General features: G+C 44.3%; 1 protein-coding gene across 4 annotated transcripts in view; it reads left to right on the plus strand.

Moving 5' to 3' along the window:
• The window catches only part of Drc3 (dynein regulatory complex subunit 3), a 41,430-nt gene that overhangs the window by 22,056 nt on the left and 1,709 nt on the right, over positions 1–17,665 (plus strand). For 3 of the 4 annotated variants that reach the window (XM_047547428.1, XM_047547426.1, XM_047547427.1), the window contains 3 exons: positions 8,336–8,467; positions 10,375–10,445; positions 12,159–12,282. In XM_047547428.1, coding sequence (XP_047403384.1) covers positions 8,336–8,467; positions 10,375–10,445; positions 12,159–12,282 — 327 coding nt within the window. Of the gene's footprint in view, positions 1–8,335; positions 8,468–10,374; positions 10,483–10,608; positions 11,751–12,158; positions 12,283–17,665 lie in introns of those variants that run through there. The other variant, XM_047547429.1, reaches the window with a different exon arrangement.

Below are 17,665 nucleotides of genomic sequence, written 5' to 3' on the forward strand. Positions count from 1 at the left end.
TTCAGATACAATGGAGTTGGCAACTAATTCCCATGTTTCCCAGCCCTCCAGCTTACCAACCCCATTCTTACCTCATAAGTCTCTCAAATGGGGTTTTGTGTTCTGAATGTATTCTCAAGATTCTCCTTTGTATGTTCTAGGGAGGGGTGTTACTGTATTCAGCCAGAAACTGTCAGCAGTGGGACACATTTGCAAACCATTTTAAGCATCCTGCTGACATTGGAAATGTGAAGATTTGTCAGGAAAATCATAGCTGCCACCTTCTTTGGAGGCAGTTACCATAGGGGTTGTCCTCTGTGGACTGACCAAGTTATGCTTCAAGTCCTCCAGTCCTGTTCAGCTGCTTCTGACCCACCCTTCCTTCCTTCCTTCCTTCCTTCTTTCCTTCCTTCCTTCCTTCCTTCCTTCCTTCCTTCCTTCCTCCCTTCCTCCCTTCCTCCCTTCCTCCCTTCCTCCCTTCCTCCCTTCCTCCCTTCCTCCCTTCCTCCCTTCCTCCCTTCCTTTCTTTCTTATTTGTGTGTGTATGTGTTGTACTGGGAATTGAACCCGGGGCACTCTACCACTGAGCTGCAACCCAGTCCTTGAATTTATGATCCTCCTGCCTCAGGCTCCAGAGTGGTTGAGATTATAGGTGTACAACACTGCATCTGGCTTCCCCAGCATTTCCTACCTGGTCTCTGTAGCCACTGGGTTTGGGACATCAAGTAGTAGCTCCTCCTGAAGCCAGGGGGCCTTGATCCTGTCAACAACTAGTCCCTTTGGAAAAGCAAGGACCAAGCTGAGCCTGACTCAGAATGTGCCCCTCACTGCCTGGGGCTGCAGGGGTTGCCTTAGAGCAGGATGACTCCTCAAAGGCCTGCTAACCTGAGTGCTCCTCTTAGAACCAAGAGCAGGGATTCTTGTTCAGTCTGCACACCAGAGCTAATGGACCTGGAAACAAGTTGATAGCTGGGCCCAGGTGCACCCACTTAAGGATTGGCCCAGCACTAGTCTTTTCCAGAATTCTCCACGTGCTTCAAATGCTCCACCCAAATTGAGGTCACTGACTTGGAATTTCCCAAGACCTCATCGTCCCTGAGGGCCCCAGTACCCCTCCCCTCATAGGTTCCTTCTCATAGCTTTGTCCTGCTCTTCTCTAGCTTCTTCATCATACACAGGAGCCAGCAGGGTATGTCTTGAAGTCACAGTGCAATCAGTTAAAGCTTGGGACTCATACAGACCCCTCACTGATGACCCAGAGAAATATCACTGACCAGCTCCTAGCATCCATATCCTTATTTGTGAAATGGAGACAATCCCTCACAGAATTGTAGTGAGGAGGCAGGTGCAGGGGTGCCCACCTATAATTCCAGTTACTCAGGAGGCTGAGGCAGGAGGATTACAAGTTTAAGGCCAGCCTCAGCAATTTAGCAAGACCTTGTCTCAAAATAAAAAATAAATAAAAATGGCTGGGGATGTAGCTCAGTGGTAGAGCCCTCCTAGGTTCAATCCTCGGTACCACAAATAAAATAGAATAACAAGAACTGCAGTGAGAATCCATCAAGACAGGGAAAGCCCTGTCATTGTCATTGTAAGCAATGTCAGCATGAAATAATGACCAAGCAGGTCCTTGTGTCATCAGATTCACTTTTAAAAAGGTGCACTTGGCAAGAGTGGAAACTATTCACCAGAGGATCCAGTCAGTCTCCCTCATGTGTGTGTGTGTGTGTGTGTGTGTGTGTGCGCGCGCACGCACGACATGAAAACAAGCATGCACTGTTGTACGCATTTTGAAGAGCCTACAAAGACTGAATATTGCCTCATTTTCTAAATAGGTGTAAGAGAGTTCAATGCTTAAATGAGCTGGAGTTAGTCAGTTCCTGATAATAGATAATGAAGTTTTTCCCAACCTTTTGCTCTTTGAAAGAGTGTTGCTATGAATAAGTTGGTCCAACTCCGACCCTTAGAATGAAGTCCTAAAAATGGAACTAAGCATTGGGTCTTTTAATGGTTTCTGCCCAGTTGCACCCCTTAGGGCCTGTTCCTTCCATACCTGATAGGACGATACCACACACTTTCTCGACCTGGTGCGCCCTGTTTAATTTAAGTGGGGGTGAGCAGCACCTACTGAGCTATAAACCCCGGCCCATAAAATTTTTAAAAAATATTTTTTATTGAAAAGAAGTGGTGAAAGAGGGCATCCCTACCTTGTTCCAGTTTTTAGGGGGAATGCTTTCAGTTTTTCACCATTTAGAATGATATTAGCCATGGGCTTAGCATAGATGGCCTTTACAATGTTAAGGAATGTTCCCACTATCCCTATTTTTTCTAGTGTTTTGAGCATGAAGGGGTGCTGTATTTTATCAAATGCTTTTTCTGCATCTATTGAAATAATCATGTGATTCTTGACTTTAAGTCTATTGATATGGTGAATTACATTTATTGATTTCCTGATGTTGAACCAACCTTGCATCCCTGGGATGAAACCCACTTGATCATGGTGTACTATCTTTTTAATATGTTTTTGTATGCAATTTGCTAAAATTTTGTTTAGAATTTTTGCGTCGATGTTCATTAAGGATATTAGTCTGAAATTTTCTTTCCTCGATGTGTCTCTGTCTGGTTTAGGAATCAGGGTAATATTGGCTTCATAGAATGAGTTTGGGAGGGTTCCCTCCTCTTCTATTTTATGGAATACTTTGAGAAGTATTGGAATGAGCTCTTCTTTAAAGGTTTTGTAGAACTCGGCTGAGAACCCATCTGGTCCTGGACTTTTCTTTGTTGGTAGGCTTTTGATGACTTCTTCTATTTCATTACTTGAAATTGGTCTATTTAAATTGTGTATGTCCTCCTCGTTCAGTTTAGGCAATTCATATGTCTCTAGAAACCTGTTGATGTCTTCAAAATTTTCTATTTTGTTGGAGTATAGATTTTCAAAATAGCTTCTAATTATGTTTTGTATTTCACTCGTGTCTGTTGTGATATTTCCTTGTTCATTCCAAATTTTAGTGATTTGGGTTTTCTCTCGTCTTCTCTTTGTTAGTGTGGCTAAAGTTTTATCAATTTTGTTTATTTTTTCGAAGAACCAACTATTTATTTTGTCAATTTTTTGTATTGTTTCTTTCGTTTCAATTTCGTTGATTTCAGCTCTGAGTTTAACTATTTCCTGTCTTCTACTACTTTTGGTGTTGGTCTGTTCTTCTTTTTCTAGGACTTTGAGCTGTAGTGTTAGGTCATTTACTTGTTGAGTTTTACTTCTTTTTACCAGAGCAATTAGACAGACCAAAGAAATTAAAGGGATACGAATAGGAAAAGAAGAACTCAAACTATCCCTATTTGCTGATGATATGATTATATACTTAGAGGAACCAGGAAATTCCACCAGAAAACTTTTAGATCTCATAAGTGAATTCAGTAAAGTAGTGGGATATAAGATCAATGCACATAAATCTAATGCATTTTTATATATAAGTGATGAATCTTCAGAAAGAGAAATTAGGAAAACTACCCCATTCACAATAGCATCAAAAAAAATAAAATACTTGGGAATCAATCTCACAAAAGAGGTGAAAGACCTCTACAATGAGAACTACAGAACACTAAAGAAAGAAATTAAAGAAAACCTTAGAAGATGGAAAGATCTCCCATGTTCTTGGATAGGAAGAATTAATATTGTCAAAATGGCCATACTACCAAAAGTGCTATACAGATTCAATGCAATTCCAATTAAAATCCCAATGATGTACCTTAAAGAAATAGAGCAAGCAATTATGAAATTCATCTGGAAGAATTAAAAACCCAGAATAGCTAAAGCAATCCTTGGCCGAAAGAGTGAAGCAGGGGGTATCGCAATACCAGATCTTCAACTCTACTACAAAGCAATAGTAACAAAAACGGCATGGTATTGGTACCAAAATAGAAAGGTGGATCAATGGTACAGAATAGAGGACACGGACACAAACCCAAATAAATACAATTTTCTCATATTAGACAAACGGGCCAAAAATATGCAATGGAGAAAAGATAGCCTCTTCAACAAATGGTGCTGGGAGAATTGGAAATTCATATGCAACAGAATGAAAATAAACCCATATCTCTCACTATGCATGAAACTAAACTCAAAATGGATTAAGGATCTTGGAATCAGACCAGAGACCTTGCATCTTATAGAAGAAAAAGTAGGTCCAGAGCTTCAACATGTCGGCTTAGGACCAGACTTCCTTAACAGGACTCCCATAGCACAAGAAATAAAAGCAAGAATCAATAACTGGGATAGATTCAAACTAAAAAGCTTTCTCTCAGCAAAGGAAACTATCAGCAATGCGAAGAAAGAGCCTACAGAGTGGGAGAAAATCTTTGCCAATCATACTTCAGATAGAGCGCTAATCTCCAGAATCTATAAAGAACTCAAAAAACTCTACACCAAGAATGCAAATAATCCAATTGACAAATGGGCTAAGGAAATGAATAGACACTTCACAGAAGGTCTACAAGCAATCAACAAACATATGGAAAAATGTTCAACATCTCTAGTAATAAGAGAAATGCAAATCAAAACCACCCTAAGATTCCATCTCACCCCAATTAGAATGGCGATTATCAAGAATACAAGCAACAACAGGTGTTGGCGAGGATGTGGGGAGAAAGGTACACTCATACATTGCTGGTGGGGTTGCAAATTAGTGCAGCCACTCTGGAAAGCAGTGTGGAGAATCCTTAGAAAACTTGGAATGGAACCACCATTTGACCCAGCTATCCCACTCCTTGGCCTCTACCCAAAATACTTAAAATCAGCGTATTACAGAGATACAGCCACATCAATGTTCATAGCTGCTCAGTTCACAATAGCCAGATTGTGGAACCAACCTAGATAAGAAACTGTGGTATATATATACAATGGAATATTACTCAGCCATAAAGAATGATAAAATTATGGCATTTGCAGGCAAATGGATGAAATTGGAGAATATCATGCTAAGTGAGATAAGCCAATCTCAAAAAACCAAAAGACGAATGATATTGCTAATAAGTGGATGATGACACATAATGGGGGGTGGGAGGGGTTAGTGTTAGGGTTAGAGTTAGGGTTAGGGAGTGGGGCAAGAATGGAGGAAGGAAGGACTATATAGAGGGAAAAGAGGGGTGGGAGAGATGGGGGGAAGGGAAAAAATAACAGAATGAATCAAACAACATTACCCAATGTAAATTTATGATTACACAAATGGTATGCCTTTACGCCATGTACAAACAGAGAAACAACATGTATCCCATTTGTTTACAATAAAAAAAATATTTTTTAGTTGTCAATGGACCTTTATTTTATTTATTTATATGTGGTGCCAAGAATCAAACCCAGTGCCTCACACATGCCAAGCAAGTGCTCTACAACTGAGCCACAACCCCAGTTGTGGGGGGTCTCTCAGCTACGTCCTACATGGATGAGAAAAGGGTTAACTGCCAGAGGATGATGTTGGCTGCTTATCAATCAATTGCCCATAAACTTATCTACTCAATAAACACACAAGATCCAATACTCTTTTTAAATGAGAGGGGGCGTGACGGGTCTGGCCATACCAGCTCTGGCCTCTAACGACATGGAGTAGCCCAACTCACTTTTATTTATAGATATACAGGTAAAGGAGGCCAAGACGGGGAGGAGCTTCTGTGATGGACAGGATAGGGTGGAGTTAGGGGAACCATCCTCTTAGGGGAACTAGACAGGGAACCATCTGAATCTGCTAGATAAGGATGGCTTCCCACACCTAGCCCCAATTTTTTTTTTAATTTAGTAGAATTTATCAACCTTTTTTTCAGGTTGTACTTGGAAAGAACTTCTCCACTCTGAGAATTTTTTTATTAAACGTCTCCCATGTTTTATTCTAGTGCTTTCATAGTTTTACTTTTCACGTTTTCATCTTCAGTCATTGGGAATTTGTCTTAACACAAACTTGAGATAGGGATTGAGTCTGCTTATCTCCAGATTGGGAGCCATCATAAATTTCCTGCATCCCACTGAATCACACCCATTTACTCCATTTGCTTCATCCTTCATGGCTAATACCAAGTATTGACAAAAACAAGCTGACATTGTTATTCATGTTCCCACGCCCTTTAGTGGTGAACAGCTGGTATTCAGGGGCTGTGCAGGCGGCCCATAGGCTGCCCTCCAGCTATAAGCATAGTCTCATTCCCAATGGTTCAGCTGTCTTCCACTGGCTTCCACTCGCTCCCTAGAATTCTGTGTGGGTCCCTTTGATTCCCTCAAAGACTGGAACTGTCTTTCTGCTCTGGTTTGTATATAGTTTGTCCCTCCTAAAAGTCATATTGAGGCATGGTGTTGGGAGGTGGTGACTTTAAGAAGTGATTAATTCAATGGGAGGGATTAATGCTTTTCTCACTCTCCTCTGCCTGGATTAGTTACCTTGAGAGTGCAGGTCATTATAAAGCAAGCTCTGCTTTCGCAGCTCGCTCTCTTTCACTTACTTTTGCCATGTGACCTCTTCTGCACATGCGTTACTTGCCAGTCCTACATGCAGTCATACTGTGTAATGCTGTCCACATGTTGTGATGCAGCCAAAAGGCCTCACAAGAGGTTAAACAGATAGGGTCACCCAATCTTTCAGCCTCTAAAACTGTGCACTTAAAAACTTTTTTCCCCCAGTGTTGGGAATCAAACCCAGGGCTTCATGCATGTTAGGCAAGCACTCACCACTGAGCTACATTCCCAACCCTAACCTCTTTTCTTTTTTTTTTTTTTTTTTTTTTTTGCGGTGCTGGGGATTGAACCCAGGGTCCCATGCTTTCAAGGCAAGCACTCTACCAACTGAGCTATCTCCCAACCCCCTAACCTCTTTTCTTTGTACCTTAACCAGCATCAGGTATTTTGTTACAGATGCACAAAATGGACTATGACACTTTTTTCCCAGTGTCTCTCCTTATCCATGTCCTTTTTTCAGAGCCTCTGTCAATCAAAACCCCACCTGTTGTCAGGTGCCTCATATATAAAGCCTCCTATTCCTGGGACTTTGCAAAATTCAGATTCTTATCCCCACTAACAGTGAGGAAACTGAAGCTTAGAGAACAAAAGTAGCTCTTTCTTGCTAATAAATGATCTAGACAGGACTCAAATTCAGGCTCACCTGACCCTAAAAGGCAGGTACAATTTCACACATAGTCTGTTAGAGTCTTCAGCTAAGACCAAGAATGAAACTGACATTGAACAGATCAATGAAGAAAAGCATACTTTTTCTTTTCAGTGCTGGCGATGAAATGCAGAACCTCATACATGCTAGGCAAGTGCTCTACTCCTGAGCTAAATTGTCAGCCCACAAATTTTATTTAGTAATTTTCACATGTACATGGAGCACTCCAAGAAAAGGAAGGACTCAAAGGAGCATTTAGGGCTGAAAGCTTAATACATAGTCACACATCACTTAATGATGGGGTACATTCTGAGAAATATGTCATTAGGTGATTTCATTATTGTGAAACTATGAATGCTATGACATCACTAGGTGATAGAAATTGTTCAGCTCCCTCATAATCTATGGGACCACTGTCACATATGTGATACATCATATACGTGATCATTATATGGCATATGACTGTACTAAATGGGATAAAACATAGTAAATTGTGACAATATGACAAGATAAAAGGGTCAGGCTGGGGCAGTTAATGGTGGAGAAGCAACTAGGCAGATCAGGGTTAGTTGAACAAGGTTCAGATTCCCTTGGCCTTGATTCCCCATCCGTAGTGATAAGAATGTCTTCTTTCCTTCTGGTACAGGACGGGCACGGTTTCTCATGGAAGTTCTCCTGCTTTCAGGGAGGGAAGGGAAGGTCAGCATTCCCTTCATGTATCTACTGCTTTCCAAGCACCTTCCCCTCCTAGTACTGGGTTTCAATGCAGGATCCAGGGGTACTCTACTACTGAGCTACACCCCCTGCCCTTTTTAAATTTTTTATTTGGGACAGGGACTTACTAAGTTACTCAGGCTGGCCTTGAACTTGCAATTTTCCTGCCTCCACCTTCCAAGTAGCTGGGATTATAGGTGTATGCCACCATGCCAGTTTTTTTGTTTTGTTTTGTTTTTTTGTTCCTTTTGTGGTGCTGGGAATTGAACCCAGGGCCTTGTGCTTGCGAGGCAAGCACTCTACCAACTGAGCTATATCCCCAGTCCTTATGCCAGGTTTTTAAGCACCTTTAACTCAAAATAACATACTAATGTCACAAGCTCCCAGAGATGGCAAATGATAGAACTGAAACTTGAACTTTAGGCAAAACCAAATTGCCACTTGCCATTAACTAACTGTGCTTAATTGTTGATTCCTAAAGTCCAGGCTTTTGTTTCCAGAATTTAAATACCATTCAAGAAGAGACTGATCTGCTGAACATTGAGAAGATGATAATGGAGTGCAGTGAGGACATCACTGAGCTATTCAATGTGCTCATGACACTGGAGATGCAGCTGGTAGAGCAGCTGGAGGTAAGGCTGGGCCTGGGTGCAGATGCAAGAACCTGGTGGTCCAGCTGAAAAACTGTCTATGAGTTACAGCCTCCATGGGTGTTCCTCTTTTGGAAAGCATGTCACACTGAAACTTTCTTGCTCATTGTTCCTGTGTTTGCTCCCCCCTACCCACCCACCTCAGTACTGGGGATGGAACCCAGGACCCTCTACCACTGAACCACAGCCCTAGCCCCTGTGTTTGCTTTTAACTCTGTGAGTGTGTGTGTGTGTGTGTGTGTGTGTGTGTGTGAGAGAGAGAGAGAGAGAGAGAGAGAGAGAGAGAGTTGGTGGGGATGGAATCTTAGGGCCTCATGTATGCTAGGTAAGCACTCTACCACTGAGTCCCATCCCCAACCCTTGCTTTTAATACATTTTAATAATTTAGATGGGAAATGGCTCTTGTGGAGAATGAGAGGTGAGCTCATTCCTCTAGAATGTTCCTCTCATTCTGAAAGAGCCCAGAGCCTCAGCAGAGAGGTTTTTTATTAGACCCAAAGAGCAGTGCTTGCAAGACAAAGTAAACCCCCACTCAGGGACCAAACAAAGGCTCCTCCGCATCGCAGGCTGTAGTTGCTGTCTCCCTGGCGATGCGAGGAGCCTGCAACTCAATAGCAAGATGTGGAAATGAAAAGCGCTGCTGTCTAAAATTCATTAGCAGCCAGGGTGACTTGTGTGTTCTCTGGCAGCGGAGGCCGGGAGTCGGAAGTGGTGTGATGAATTGAACCTCATCAGATGCTGCCGTGGCTGGGCCAAGAGATAGTGCCTAATCAATTCCTCACACGTCAAGTGACACCTCAGACATGAGATAGATTTTGCCATCACATCCCTCGGCAGCCACTCGCTCCCTGCTGGGAAATGCTCAAGCACTGCAGAAGAAACACGCAGCACCAGGGGAGGGCCTGCTAGCAGCCCCCAACCTTTACAAGCAGGGAGATCGCTTTTCAACCTCCAAACGTTTTCCCCAGAACCATGCGCTGTCCTACTTGTATTACCAGTGGCCAAAAGGCTGGGAGGACAGTCATGCTTTTCAATGACCCTATTTTTATTCACTACAGCAGTGCTCACACACATTTGAAAAATGTCTCCTCTGCTTGGCCTGCAGGCAGTTCTTAGCTTCCTGTAGATGCCCTGTACCCTTGGCCTACCTTGCAGGCTTTGGAATGTGGCAGATCAGGGCAGGGGTTCCCAGAGGAATAGGCCTCACGATTGTATCTTCCATCGTTCCTCTATCAACACTAAGTCCCATTTAGGCCACAGGTGCTTTGCTGAGCACCAGGAAGTAGCAACTAACAGTGGAAGATCTAACACTAACATTTCCTGAGGGTCTTCTGTCTGTCAGGCACCTTGCAAAGCATTTTGTGTGAAGTAGCTCATTTAACCCCACCCCAACTCCAGGAGACAGGTACTGGTCAGGAAACCCATTTCACAGATGAGGGAGTAGAGTCCCAGGGAGGTTAAGTGACTTTCCCAGAGTAATACACAGTGATGGAGCTGGGATGCTAATCCAGGCAGGCTGACTCTTGACAACTCCCTCCACTGTTTCTTTGGAAGTGATAGATGCCACTGAGAAGCCCTAAAGGAAGGGTGTTAGTCTGTGGGGGTAGTGGGGGTAAGAGGAATAAGACCAGGACAGGTGTTCCTGGCAGAGGGACCAATAGACAAAGGCCAAGAGAGCATTTAACCTTCACGGTGGTGAGTGTGTTGATACTGGAAAGTCACAAAGCTCTGGAGAGAGGAAGAGTCAGATCTCAACCATTTTCCCAAGGAGGTGGATGGTGTCTACCCCTTAAGGTCTGTGATTAGAGGAAGCACCTGCTAAGTTCTAAGCAGCACTTTTTGTTCTGATGCAAAGTATCTAAATAACATGTTAACTTTATCCTTTCCAGGAGGCTATAAACATGTTTGAAAGGAACATCATCGACTTGGTGGGACTCTTTATCGAAAATGTCCAAAGCTTATATCCTTTTTGTGATGACATTTCCCCTCCTAAGAAGGTACTACACAGTTCTAGGGGTGTCCTGGCTTCTTGGGGAGATAGGAAGAGGTGTCTGCACTTCTAACAAAAGGTAAGGAAGGACAGAATCTTAAGAAAGATGCAAATAAGTGTGTTTCTCTTCCAGATGGCCATCGGCAGAGTCACCAGTGCCCTAAACAGGTTGACAGAGATAGCAAGAAATTAGCACTCCATGTCATATTTCATTTTTTATTGGAAATATCTATTTGCCACTTGATTTAGAGAAAGATCTATACCTCCACCAAGAGGATATTTAAATTTACTATAGGATCCTATTTAATGGGGATCTCCACCTTTGAAATTAGAAGAATGTAAAACACCCAGTTTTCTACCAACAAAAGCTTCAAAGGATGTAGACTTAAAACCACATGGAATGTTCAAGACTGTTCTTTGGGGTCCAAGGTGGTTCCCAACCTTCAGAACAACAGTAGACTTGGTAGGGTGACATTCAAATGCCCAGAGGGACTGCTGTTCAGTAGAGTCCTTGCCTGTTTTTTTCTCAAGGTGGGTGATGTTCATGGGCAGATGACATCCCAAAATCACCACCTGCTCCTGTGTTGCAGTCAAACATACTCTGGGGTTAGATAACATATACATTGAAGGCACTGACAAATTATGTGTTCCTCAAGTTAAATGTTAGAGTTAGGAGTTTACATTTGGAGCATGTCAACCCTATGGTCATCTGAACTCAAGGCCCTGTCACACGGGAGGCAAACTGTATGTACTGTATCATACATGGAAGCAAGCCCTTGTTCTGTCTTCTTGGGGCTCAGATCCAGCAAGTGGACAGAAGTTGCGGAGGTAACAAGTGGCACTCAAGGCACAGGGTGAGTAGCAGCCAACTCAGAGGCCAGGGCCAGGGGCCTCCCTGAGAGAGGATCCACTAAGTAAGAGCCCGTAAGTGGCCAAAGGGACCAGGAGAAAGAGGAGTGGAGAGATTACAGGCAGAAAAGACAACCTGTGCAAAGGCCCTGAGGATAGGTCAGAGGAGCTTGGTTCTGTGAAGACTTCAGGCCATATTAGAGAATTGGAAGCTCCTGGGAGCTTTAAGCAAGAGACAGATGGGTCCTGGCTACCTTCGTCCTTAAGCTCACTCTGGCTGCTATGGGGAGAAGGGGCAAGAATAAGAAAGACTCGCTAGGAATGATGGTGCATGCCTGTAACCCCAGTGGCTTGGGAGGCTAAGGCAGGAGGATCATGAGTTCAAAGCCAGTCTCAGCAACTTAGGGAGGCCCTAAGCAACTTAGCAAGACTCTTGTCTGAAAATAAAAAGTAAAAAAAGACTAGGGATGTGGTTCAGTGGTTAAACACTCCTGGATTCAATCCCTGGTACAAAGAAAGTAAGAAAGGAAGGAAGGAAGGAAAGAAGGAAGGAAGGAAGGAAGGAAGGAAGGAAGGAAGGAAGGAAGGAAGGAAGGAAGGGAAAAGAAAAAAAGAGTGGCAGAATCGTTGGGGATGGTCTAGGGTTTGGAACATGTGGGTGACATCTGTAAAGATGATGATGCCTTCTGGCATCTCAGAGTTCACCATGAGCCTTATAGTCTGTTCTCCTCTAGCTGAGATGAGATGGACTTTTGCTTGACAGAAGCTCCAGTCACAGGTGAGGGAAGTGCCCAGCCTGCCCTAAACCTGGCTTTGCTTAACATGTGGTTGCACAATGGCTCAGTGCCGGGACCTTGAAAATCACCACCATGAGAAACTCCTGGAAATCGCCATCAACACCCTGGAGAAGACTGCTAAGGGTGAACTGGATGAGGACCTGCCTGAGGATGTGCGCGCGGTGAGCACAAGGGCAGGGCCAACGGTTGGTGGGCAGGGTGGAGCGCTCTGGGCATGGAAACCAGATAGCTTTCAAACTGCTTGGTGGCCCACGTAAGCTTGTCAATCTCCAGGAGTCTCAGTTTCCCTATCTATAAAGGGAGACAGTAACCCGCCTTACACGGTTGTTGGTGGACAAAATAGGTTTACCAAATAAGGCACCAAGAAGGGCCCAATTAAAGAGGGGTTCATGATTAGGTGGTTTCAACTTTCCAACAGTTTGGTTTCTGAAAGTTCAATTCTGTAGGGGCTTCTGGAACTTTCTGAAAGAGGCAGTTACAAATAGAAGTACTGAGATTTCCCCCGAAAAGTGTCTGTGTATGAAAACTGCTGGGGTGTGGGAACCACCCCACAAAGTGTGGTATGGCCCCAGATCCCACCAGTGTATTCATGATGGGTGTGCCTCTGGGAAGCCGTGTGGATGCAGGCATGGATGAAAGGGCCAGACCCAGACACGTTCTTGTCAAGGGTCTGCTTTCTCTCATGCCTTTCATTCCACTGCCATTCCCTCTTCTCTTCACCATGTTACATAAGCCAAACCATTGCTATCCTTTACCAAGCCCAGTAGCTTCCTTGCTGGGCTTGCTTGCTTCCTGTATGTGTGTGTGTGTTGCTAGGGATAGAACCCAGGCCCTCGTGCATGCTAGGCAAGCACTCCACAACTGATTTACATCCCCAGCCCTTTTAAAAAAAATTGAGAATGGGTCTCACTAAGGCTCGCCTCAGTCTCCCAAGTGGCTAGGATTACCACCCAGCACCACTGTGTACAGGGCCTTGTTGCTTTCTTATGGGTTGTTCTCCACACACAGAGGGATCCTTTGAAAATCCTAACCACATCATTTTGCACTTTTGCACAAGCCCCCTCCCCCATGGCTTGCCATGACTCGAAGGATTAGTTCCTCCCCATAGTCACCCAAGCCTTAGGAGTAGGCCTGCCTAACACAGCAGCCATCCCTGCGCACCACCCTGAAACTCCTGATGCTCAGTGCCCGAGCCTCTGAGCTGTTCCCATCTCCCAGGCTTGCTCCTTTCAGTTGATATTCCATCTGGCAAATGTGTTCTTTCCTTAAGTTTCCATGTACCTGGCTAGTCCTTGTTATTCAGATCTCAGCTCAAATGTCAGCTCCTTGGAGAGGCCTTCCCTTATCACCTTCCTAAAAAAACCATTGTCTATCAGGTACCCCACTTATCAAGTCAGAGACTTATCACAGTTCCAAACTCTCTGGTTTGTGTTGATTTTCTTATGTGACTGTTCACATATATACAAGCTCCGGTGGTGGGGACAGGGATGACCTTTTCACACCATGTACATTCTAATGCCAGCAACAGTGTAAATTGTCCAGTATAGATATCAGGAGTTGCCTTTGGGATGAGTGGGTAAGAGCCTGTGTTCACCAAGCTTCTGCTCTATCAGGTGCTGGATGAGAATTAAGCAGTCAGGCAGAGGACCAGACAGTGGCCTCTGTCTTGAGGCCAAGACAAACACCTACCACAGCAGGATCACTTAATATCAGTCTTTCCTCTCTATGCCACTAACGTTGACCAGACACAGAAAAGTGCCACCTTCCCCAAGCTAGAAAGTAGGCTCCCCTGAGGCAGCTCACCCTAGAACTCCCCAGATCGACCATCATGGGATTGGTGGAGTCCCAGTCTCAGGTCTGTGATGCTCAGTGGGTACAGGACTGAAGTGTACTAACTCCCCCATGCCTGGGACACATGGTAAAAGATGGACCCTGGAGGTCAATGGCAGAGAAGCAGGCTGCGCTAGTGCTAGTGGTCAACCTTCCCTGCCACCCAGCTATCCCTGCCTAGTGCCACCTGATACCCATTTCTATTGCTATCAGAACCCTGATAACTTGTTGACCAAGCAGCAGCTAACCACAGTGGCTAGCAACGCAGGGTCCCCTCAATGGGGGCTTGCCACCATCTAGGCCTGATGGTCACAAGTGATCTCCTTTATCTCACCAAAAGACTCTACAAAGGAGGTGCCATTATCACTCCAGGACACAAAGGACAAAACTGGGTAAGACTGGGGTTCACAGAAGTTTGGTAAGTGGTCTAAACTGGCACAGCTAGTAAGGACTAGAGTCTGGATTCAGATTCTGGTCTGACAGATACAGAGCCCAGGCCACTACTATAGAGCCAGTGCTGTGCCCCTCACTATAGACTACAAGATGGCAGACATTCTCTGACTCCCACAGCCCCAGGCACTTGGTCACAGGGTTCTGCTTTGAAGCTAAGGGGCTGCTTGGGCTCACTGTCAGAGCTCTTGCGGAGAACTCCCCTCAAGGCCCCATATGGGACAACCAGTGGGAGACTGTCCTCTTGGGAATGTCTGCAGTTATAGCAGGACTATTGCCTAAGCTTCCTTTCAGGTAAGCAACACAATGTGACCTGTTGTTCTTGGGGGCAACAGTATGCCCTGACTGTAAGAAGTGATAACCAGGGCTGGGATTGTGGCTCAGTGGTGGAGCACTTGCCTAGCATGCATGAGGCACTGGGTTTGATCCTTAGCACCACATACAAAAAACTAAATAAAGTAAAGTTATGTTTTTAAAAAAGTGATAACCATAACCAATAGCTGACATTTACTGTGGGCCTCCCCTTTGAGATGCACTGGGTACCAAGTTCCTCTTTTAATCTCATTACCATGGTGAAATAGGTACCATTATGGTTCTGTTTTACAGATGAGGAAACTGAGGCTCAGAGATTAAAGCAAACTGCCCAAGCAATAGAACTGTGATATTAAACACAGGCAGTTTGACTCAAAGTCTTTGACAAAATGTCACTGAGTCTGAGGGCAGTGTTCAAAGAAAGGATAGGGTCTTGGGTGAAAAAAATCTGACTGCTGTTACTTAATGATCAAGGAATGGATCATGATAAAGTCACACTGATGAGGTTATCTGTAAAACTCTTCTCATTCAGTTGAGTGATTGTTATCAGCTCAGGCCATACTTCAGCCCCAACGTGTCACACGTCTGTATGTTCAAGTCCTTTCCAGCTTGAACAGGAAAAGCAGAACTTAAGTGTTGAGGAGAGAGCCCAGGGCTGGCAGTGAGGGATGGCCTCTGAGTGGTGCTGGCAGCCACAGTTGCCTATTTTGAGCGCAGCAGGATGTTAGATGTACTACCTGTGTGTTCTGCACATCCATGCAGGTGTCCAGCTGTGAAGACAGGGTGAGTGCTCAGACTGTGGCCGTGGGGAAAACTTACAAGTCCCCAGAATCTGCTCCAGGGACAGTGGGCCTGACCTAGGCCTGCAGTCTGTAGATAGGGTGTCTGTGAATAGATTCCAGCCAAGGGATGCTCTTTATCTGTGTCACCAGTGTGACAGGACAATCTGATCCCATAGCTGGGGCAGTGAATCCTCAAGCCACCAGCACCACAGTGATTCTGGGAGGGGGCACCAGCTGTGCCTTTCTCCAAAGTCCCCGTCAAGAAATCACTTTGAAAGAAATGTGTTTTTATAGCTGTGAAGTCCAGCAAGGCCCACAGAACAGGGTGGGACAGCTAAGACAGCTCAGACAGCCAGGAGTAGCCATTGCTCCTCATGGGGTTTGCATAGCCCTTGCCTCTATTCCTGCAGAAACTAGGGGGGAATACAGAATAGACTTTTCTTTTTCTTTTATTTATTTCTTTGTTTGTTTGTTTGTTTGTTTTTGTACCAGGGATTGAACCCAGGAGTGTTTAACCACTGAACCACATCTCCAGCCTTTTTTATTTTTTATTTTGAGATAGGGTCTCGCTAAGTTGCTGAGGGTCTTGCCAAGTTGCTGAGGCTAGCTGTGAACTTGTGATTCGCCTGTCTCAGCTTCCCAAGCCAGGATTATAGGTGTGCACCAACCAACAGAATTTTGAAGATTATGCCTGTAAGAATTATTTTAGGAGGGAAACTAAAATGACCATCACCCTCGACCACCCCAAACTTGCAATTTGAATTTCTATACAATCTGTCAGCTAAGCACGTTGGCACATATCTATAGTTTCAATGGCTTGGGAGGACAAAGCAAAAGGATTGCTTGAGCCCAGGAGTTTGAAGTCAGCCTTGGCAACATAGACTCCTCTTCAAGAATAACAACAACAACAAAAAAAAAAAAACATAAGAATTCCTTTAAACCAGATTCTTTTTGTTTGTATTTTGCAAATGGCACACCATTTTTTGATCACCAATTCTAACTCACGTTTCTAAGCAAACTTGTTTCTCTTGCTTCCCAGAGATCTCCATAGCCATTTTCTATATATTCAAACTCAGGAGGATGATGTCCCTGCCTGGCTTAAGAGAATAACCACAATTCAGACTGGGGATGTAGCTCAGTGGTAGAGCACATGCCTAGCACATGTGAGGCCCTGGGTTCAATCCCAGCACCACACACACAAAAAAGAGAAAACCACCATAACTCACCTTTTGAATGTAGAATGAGAACCTTTTAATGAGGGGTGGCTGTTGCTATTTCTAAAATACCTGGCCTCTAACGCCTGAGCACACTGTCTGAGGCTCATTGTAGACAAGTTTTATACATCTCTGAGTCCTTCTCAGAGTCTGGCCGGGGACCTTGTACACACAGAGTAGGAACTTAATAACCTCTAGTCATTTCTCCCATGGGACTGTGCTAACTGGTCCCCTAATCACCCCTTTCTCCATCAGCTAACCTGGTTTTTCCCACATGTGATTCTGTAGAAAACCAGCATCCCATAGACATTACTCTGAAATGGAGTTTGTGGCCAAATAAAGAGGAAAACCAAGAAAGACAAAGTTAAAATGTTTTATTTTCCATAGGGCTTTGCAGAGTTTTCAGGATACTTTGTCTCCTGTAAAATCTTCAGATGGGGCTTAGGGGATACTGACTTTCCCATTTGTGTTTGACAAAAAAACCTGCAAAGAGCAGAAATATTAATAGCTCAAGATTCCACAGAATAGCCAGGTGTGGTGGCATATGCCTGTAATCCCAGTGGCTTGGGAGTATGAGGCAGGAGAATCCCTATGTTCAAAGTCAGCCTTAGCAACTTAGCAAGGCCCTAAGAAGCTTATGGAGACCCTGTCACAAAATAAAAAGGACTGGGGATGTGGCTCAGTGGTGTCCTTGGGTTCATTCCCTGGTACCAAAAAAAAAAAAAAAAAAATCCACAGAACATAGTTTGGAGACCATTAAGTTAACTGCTACTATAGGAAAAAAAAATCCCACAAAACATAGTTTGGAGCTATTATGGGGGTGGGGAGGGAGGAAACAAAAAGAGATAAACCCAGTACAGGTTGAGTATCCCTGATTCAAAAATCCAGAATAAGGGCTGGGGAGACAGCTCAGCTGGTAGCTCAAGGCCCTGAGTTCGATCCCCAGTACCGCCACA

The sequence above is a fragment of the Sciurus carolinensis genome, chromosome 3 (assembly GCF_902686445.1).
Source record: "Sciurus carolinensis chromosome 3, mSciCar1.2, whole genome shotgun sequence".
NCBI classification, from domain to species: Eukaryota; Metazoa; Chordata; class Mammalia; order Rodentia; family Sciuridae; genus Sciurus; species Sciurus carolinensis.